Source organism: Trypanosoma cruzi, genomic scaffold (assembly GCF_000209065.1).
Source record: "Trypanosoma cruzi strain CL Brener 1047053517131 genomic scaffold, whole genome shotgun sequence".
NCBI lineage: Eukaryota > Euglenozoa > Kinetoplastea > Trypanosomatida > Trypanosomatidae > Trypanosoma > Trypanosoma cruzi.
Genome location: NW_001849574.1, coordinates 29280 through 36084, shown reverse-complemented (window position 1 = coordinate 36084; position 6805 = coordinate 29280). Strand labels below are relative to the sequence as shown.

Genomic DNA, 6805 nt, shown 5'->3' with positions numbered 1-6805 from the left:
GCCCCTCCGAGCACGTTGAGGTGGTGTGGATTGACCAGGAGGTCGTGAACACCGACGCCTGCGGCATAAAGGATTGGTTTGGTGGACGAAAAGTGATCAACGTGTTTGAAATCCACACTGAGAGCTTCTCCATCCCGAGAGGGGCGAGGCGGATTGTGAGGGGCAAATATTGCGCCAACCAGGCATACCAGGTTGGGGACCAATATGCCCTGGGGCTGCAGTTTCACCCAGAGGTGGATGAGGAGAAGGTGAGGAGTTTGACTGCACCGAGTTTTCCGTCGCTCTACACGAGAGAGGAAATCATGGCTATGGATGAAGAGGAGTCCACACGATTGTCTCCCGCAGCCATGACTCGTGATGACATTGAATTGTGTCTGCGTGATGGGCGCATCGAGCGGAACCTGCCCATTGCAGACAGTATTTATGACACGTGGTGCTCGGGGTTCATTCTGTAATTAATAAGTTTTGGATATTTATATTTTTCAAATGAAAAAAGAGGCAGTAAAAGAAAAACGGAGTAAAACAAACAAACAAACAACAAAAAAGAATTAATTAATTTTAAAGAGATGAAAAATAAATCAAAAACAACAACAACAAAACAACAACAAAAACAAGCAAATAAACGAAAAAGAAGGCAGCAGGTAATTAATGCCATGCGCAGGCTGTGGGACAAATATCCATTCTTCCTTATTCCTCAATACACATTCGACGACGCATGTGGGGAGTTCTTGAGGCTTCTGCCGTTTCTTTGGAGTCTGGCGCGGCGTCGAAAGGGCAGGCGGGGGTGGGGGCTTAAGAGAGCTGTGTGTCTGGGCGAGGGGAGGGGGGGGGGGGGGGCAAGCACGGTAAAGAAAAAGAGGATACAACCGTTGGAAGGGGTGAGGAAGGAACCCTGCAAAGAAATCTTCTCCCTTTTCTTTTTTTACTTTTTTGCTTTTTTCTTTTTTTGTCTGTTATATTTCTTTTGAACGGCCTTCTTCTTTCTTTTTGACGCTCGTGTTGCTTCGCTGTTGAATCCTCCATAAATTGGACCTCCTTCCCCCAAGGCTTTGGACGCAACTGGAAAAACCTCTTTTGCCTCCTCGCTGCGCCTCTCCCTATCCATGTTTGCGTGCATTTACACTTGTACATGAATATATCCGTCTGTTTCAACTTTCTTATATTATAATCATGTATCCGGGTGTGTTTTTTTGTTTTTTTTCTTCTTGTTTGTTTTGCTTAGGCGTTTTTTTTTGGTTAACCGTTGTTTTATTCTCTTCTTTTTTTTTTTTTTTTTTGCTGCCCGTTGCCCGGTAAACTCTTCAGTGCACTTCTGTAATGGCAATACGTGGCAGCGTAAAACGCAGCCAAATTGGGGGCCCTGAAGTAGGAAAGAATTTGGGTAAATAGATGAACAAGACGCCTTTTTTTTATCCTTCTTCTTTTTTAAAACAATTGCATGAACAGCTCGAAATCCTTTTTGTTTGTTCTAAGTGAATTCTCCACTGCCACTTTATGTGGCGCCTGGCAGTGGGCTCCAGTCTTGTTGGCCTTTTTTTTTCTTCTCGTTTACATGTTTGTGTGCTTACGCATTGGCGCTTGTGGCCTTTCATGCGCTTTTCTTTTGTTTCCTCTTACAATCCTTTTTTTTTTTTTTAGCACTTAGATCTCCGCTCCTGGCAATGCGCCGGTGGGGCCTGTATTCCTTTCAGTGCCTCTGCGCATGTCGTTTAACTGCCGCTAGGCAGGCGGTGAAGGGGCCGTTGCTGCCACCGGCTCTCTCTTCGTCCTCGTCTCCGTTGGAAACAAAGAAGCCGGGGAGCAAAGCAAGTTCTACAAAGACAGTGACGCAAGAGGCTTCACGTGCGCCACGCACAAAGCTTGATCTTCCCGCGGCGTATTCATCCTTCCGTGGCATCACCCCCATTAGCGAGGTCAGGGAGCGCTACGGCTATCTGAGTTCTGGCGATAGGGCTGCGCAGGCAACGGTGCGTGTTGCGGGTCGTGTTACAAGCGTGCGAGATATTGGAAAAATAATTTTCGTCACAATTCGGTCGAACGGCAACGAGCTTCAGGTCGTGGGGCAGGTAGGCGAACATTTCACGCGTGAGGACTTGAAGAAACTGAAGGTGTCTTTACGAGTTGGCGATATCATTGGGGCAGATGGCGTTCCGTGCCGCATGCAGCGAGGCGAACTCTCCGTGGCCGCCTCCCGCATGCTCATACTGAGCCCGTATGTTTGCACCGACCGGGTCGTTTGCCCCAACCTTCGCGGTTTTACTGTGCTGCAGGACAACGACGTCAAGTATCGCTACCGTTTTACTGACATGATGACTAATCCATGCGTCATTGAAACAATTAAGAAGCGGCATGTGATGCTTCAGGCATTGCGAGATTATTTTAACGAACGAAACTTCGTGGAAGTAGAGACCCCCGTACTGCACACGGTGGCATCGGGAGCAAACGCCAAGTCTTTTGTGACGCATCACAATGCGAACGCAATGGATTTGTTTCTGCGTGTTGCCCCAGAGCTGCACCTTAAGCAGTGCATTGTTGGGGGGATGGAGCGCATATACGAGATTGGAAAAGTTTTTCGCAACGAGGACGCCGATCGAAGTCACAACCCGGAGTTTACAAGCTGTGAGTTTTATGCCGCATACCACACATACGAGGATCTTATGCCTATGACCGAAGACATTTTTCGTCAACTGGCGATGCGTGTAAACGGAACAACTGTAGTTCAAATTTACCCCGAAAACGCCCATGGCAATCCAGTTACTGTGGATTTGGGGAAACCCTTCCGTCGTGTGAGTGTATACGATGAGATACAGAGGATGTCTGGGGTGGAGTTTCCGCCACCAAACGAACTAAATACGCCCAAGGGCATCGCATACATGTCCGTTGTCATGCTGCGTTACAACATTCCTTTGCCCCCTGTACGAACGGCCGCGAAAATGTTTGAAAAACTCATCGATTTTTTTATTACCGATCGCGTTGTTGAACCGACGTTTGTGATGGACCACCCGCTGTTTATGAGCCCCCTTGCGAAGGAGCAAGTGTCACGGCCTGGATTGGCAGAGCGCTTTGAGCTTTTTGTTAATGGGATTGAATATTGCAACGCCTACAGCGAGCTCAACGACCCACACGAGCAGTACCACCGTTTCCAGCAACAGTTGGTGGACCGACAAGGGGGAGACGAGGAAGCCATGCCGCTGGACGAGACTTTTCTGAAGTCGTTGCAAGTAGGCCTTCCGCCAACTGCGGGATGGGGAATGGGAATCGATCGTGCCTTGATGCTGCTCACAAATTCTAGTAACATCCGTGATGGCATCATCTTCCCGTTGCTACGCCAAGACATTAGTTCTCATGATTCCAAGCGGCGTCATAAAACGGCCTCGTTTTTTGATTTCAACAAACAGATGACGCTCTTTTGTCTCAGTAGTCTCGAACAGGAGTTTAGGCGAAATGGGCTTTCGGAGGACTCATGCGCCAATGTCCGTGAACTAAGAAGGGTCATCATGGAGTTGGGACAACACGGGGGGGCGAACGGCCTTCCAACGGCAGGGGGTCGTTTGTCCGGGTGGCGAATAACATTGATGTTTGCAATTATTCGTTTCATATGCGGTACACCGAGGCGGTAAAATCCCTTTTTTTCGGGAATTTCTCTTTTTTTTTTTGCCTGTTCGTGCTGTGTTTCTGGGATGATGTGTAATGCTGCTTGTGGTGATGGTGGATGGGTGGGCGGGGGGACTTTTCGCATCCTTCTTTTTTCCGTCTTTGGTGTTGCTGTTGGCTGTGGTTTGGATTGCGGTTTTGCTGCCATGTAGAGTTGCAGTGACAATGATATGCGGAGGGGGGTGAGGAGAGAAATCATGGATGGCGGCCCGTGCGCCTTTCACTTTTTTCCGTCATGAATTTCTTTGCTTTGTTTTTTTGTTATTTTATTTTATTATTTTTTCCATGGAACTGTTTCTTGTGGTTTGTGTCCTGCGCTGCTGGTGGTTTTCAAGTGGTGGAGAGAAGAAGTGAAGGGTAAACTATAACAAGTGAGGATGCTGGGGGGCCGTCAGGCTGATGTATACGAGCGAATCAAGTGGGATGGCTGGGGCCTGCGGGACGTCGCATTGTGGTACGACGAAGAAAAAAATCTTGTCTTTCACTTGAATGGGAAACCCATGAAGGGACTCCTGCCATTCATCCAGGAGAAGGTTGTGCAGGGTAGTGGTGAACTGAGACTGATAAAATCACCGGGCATTTCGGTGGAGGAGGCCGTCAAGCGACTTCAGCAGCCTTTTATTAACCAAACATTTCTGGAGGAGTTACGGCAGGCACTACAAAAGGACCAGATTCGTCTTGACGGAGAAAGCCGTCTTACGCACATGGTTGGAAAAAACTATCGAGATCTCTGGCGGGCTCGAAATGGCTTGTTTGACCGCGCACCTGACGCAATATGCCTGCCCAACAGACACGAGGACTGTGCAAAGATTATGGAGCTTGCTCACAAGCATAATGTGGTTCTTATTCCTTTTGGTGGTGGAACAAGCGTTACAGGCGGTGTCGAGCCTACACCTTTTGGGACAAAGCGCATGATTGTTTCGGTTGATATGCGTCGAATGGGACGTATGTTGTCCATTGATAAGGAGTCCGGATTGGCTGTATTTGAGGCGGGTGTTTTGGGTCCTGATATGGACGAGCAGCTCCGACCTCATGGCTTTATGTTTGGCCATGATCCGGACAGCTATACTTACTCGACTCTTGGTGGATGGATTGGTGCACGTGGTAGCGGCGCCATGTCGAACAAGTATGGCGATATAGAGAACATGCTTCTTGCAATGAAGGTAGCAACTCCTATTGGCGTTGTGGAGACACCTGTTACTTCACGACCCTGTGGGGTGGATCTCAATGCCATGTTCACTGGATCGGAGGGGGCCTTTGGAATTATCACGGAGGCCACTGTTAAGATTGAGCGTATCCCTGAGGTGAGACATTTTGAAGGTTGGATGTTTCCTTCCTTCGAGGTTGCTTTTTCTGCCTTTCACACATGCACGCGAAAGGGAGTTCATCCTTGCACAATGCGACTTTATGACGAGGAAGAAACGCGTTTTAGCTTCGCGGCAAGTACAGACGATAGCCTGATCGGCTCACTTATTAGCAAGGGCCTGAAAAAATACCTGGAGAAAATAAAACAGTGGGATCTCCGGAAACTTTCTTTGGTCATCGTTGGATTTGAAGGGACGAAGGCTCAGACACGTTGCCAAAGATCTGAATTGTCAATTATCTTTAAGGAGTTCGGGGCAGTTTCTCTGGGATCGAAGCCTGGAGAGTCTTGGATGGAAAAAAAGTATGATTTGCCTTATCTTCGTGACTTTGCTCTTTCCCACTCGTTGTGGGCAGATGTGTTTGAGACCAGTGTTTTGTACTGTGATGCCATTCGCTGCTGGCGCGCTGTGAAGGAGTCATTTGCCAGTGTAATGAAGGAAAACGGGAGGACCGGTTGGATTGGATGCCACAGCGCCCACCAATATCGCTTTGGCTGCTGTCTTTACTTTACTTTTATTGGTGCCCAGCACGATGAGAACGACATGAAGTTCTTTTTACAAATCAAACAGCGTGCCATGGAGGAAATGCTAAGCCATACCGGGAATCTGACTCATCACCATGGGATCGGCTACGAACACGTTCCGTGGATGCAGCGTTACAACGGCAAAATTGGGGTTGAAGCGATCATGCGGTTCAAGAACGCCCTTGACCCTAGAAACATATGCAACCCTGGCAAGCTGCTTCCGTCCCCCCGTGCTGAGGACGAGACATTGGAGGCAGCTGAGGCTCGTCAACGCCGTGAGATGATGTTTGACAAGATGGGAGTCCCAGGAGCGGTGCAGTCTCACCTGTAAGGCGTGTTTTTTTTTTTCTTGTGTGTGGGGGGAGGAGTGGGGAATAATTATTACACTGGTGTTTGAGGCAACTATCTAAAATTTAACGGTATAGAAGAGAGAGGAGGACAGCAACTAAAGAAATAATGAAATAAAGAAAAAGAATTAAAACACGAAGGAAGGATTAGAGAATAATGGGCGGCGAGAGGAGTCATTTGGAGGGGTAGCGATGGGGCATGACGCTGCTGATTTTGTTGTCATGGTTTTCCCCCCTTTGTTATTTTGTCATTCACCCCTGAAGGAAGCAGACCTAATAAAAAAAAAATATAATTCAAGGCCATTGACACTCTTTCCGCCATCCCTCTTCTTTCTTTGTGTATATTTATGTGTTCTCATCAACGTTTAGGTAGGGCTGTCGTTTTTGCAGGCATTGCAGATATATTGGTGCGGCAGGGGGATGAACGAACCGTGTGGGTGTGGTACGCAGCGCATCCAAGCTCGATGCTTTCAGTTGTTTCTGTCTCGGCAGATAGTCGGGGAATTGGATGGCGGTTTCCATTCCTTGATAGCAAGGAAGGATTTCGTATTGATGTGGAGATATCTCGCAGAGGCGTGAAACTGAACCAGAGCTCACATACCGTGCCCATTTCTGCGGCCGTTGCGCAAATAAAGCTTCTGTCTTGTGTGGCGAGGGATCCACCGCGTCTACATATTAGCTGTACGGAGGTCATGGCTCTGGAGGAGCTGTTTTTGTCTTTGGAGAAGGGTTCGTGTGGCATGCCTGCTGTGATAGTGGCAAGGCTACAAACGAACAAATTTAGTTACTTATTGGGCCACCATAAACGGCTCACTGGGCGCGTGTTGTCACTCCTTCGCACCGTGAGGATGCTCTCACTGGAAGAACATAAGGGGGAGGATGGCAAACTGAGTGATCTACATGAACTAAGGAACCT

General features: G+C 48.3%; 4 protein-coding genes across 4 annotated transcripts, besides 6 other annotated features; all 4 read left to right on the top strand.

Moving 5' to 3' along the window:
• Tc00.1047053503815.29 (hypothetical protein, conserved) lies at window positions 1-455 on the top strand (the record flags this gene model as incomplete). The annotated part of the gene is made up of 1 exon (XM_799759.1): window positions 1-455. A coding segment is annotated over one exon (455 nt), but the record flags the coding sequence as incomplete, so codon positions are not given.
• Window positions 1-6805: a sequence feature (heterozygous, non-Esmeraldo-like haplotype).
• Window positions 580-614: a microsatellite.
• Window positions 912-966: a sequence feature (A-rich).
• Window positions 1247-1277: a microsatellite.
• Window positions 1662-3620, top strand: Tc00.1047053503815.20 (lysyl-tRNA synthetase, putative; the record flags this gene model as incomplete). Its single annotated transcript, XM_799757.1, has 1 exon — window positions 1662-3620. The coding sequence occupies one exon, from the start codon at window positions 1662-1664 to the stop codon at window positions 3618-3620; it is 1959 nt and encodes a 652-aa protein (XP_804850.1).
• Window positions 3908-3937: a sequence feature (AT_rich).
• Tc00.1047053503815.10 (alkyl-dihydroxyacetone phosphate synthase, putative) lies at window positions 4032-5873 on the top strand (the record flags this gene model as incomplete). The annotated part of the gene is made up of 1 exon (XM_799756.1): window positions 4032-5873. One exon carries the CDS (start codon window positions 4032-4034, stop codon window positions 5871-5873), a length of 1842 nt encoding a protein of 613 aa, XP_804849.1.
• Window positions 6164-6184: a sequence feature (AT_rich).
• Tc00.1047053503815.4 (hypothetical protein, conserved) lies at window positions 6237-6805 on the top strand (the record flags this gene model as incomplete). The annotated part of the gene is made up of 1 exon (XM_799758.1): window positions 6237-6805. A coding segment is annotated over one exon (569 nt), but the record flags the coding sequence as incomplete, so codon positions are not given.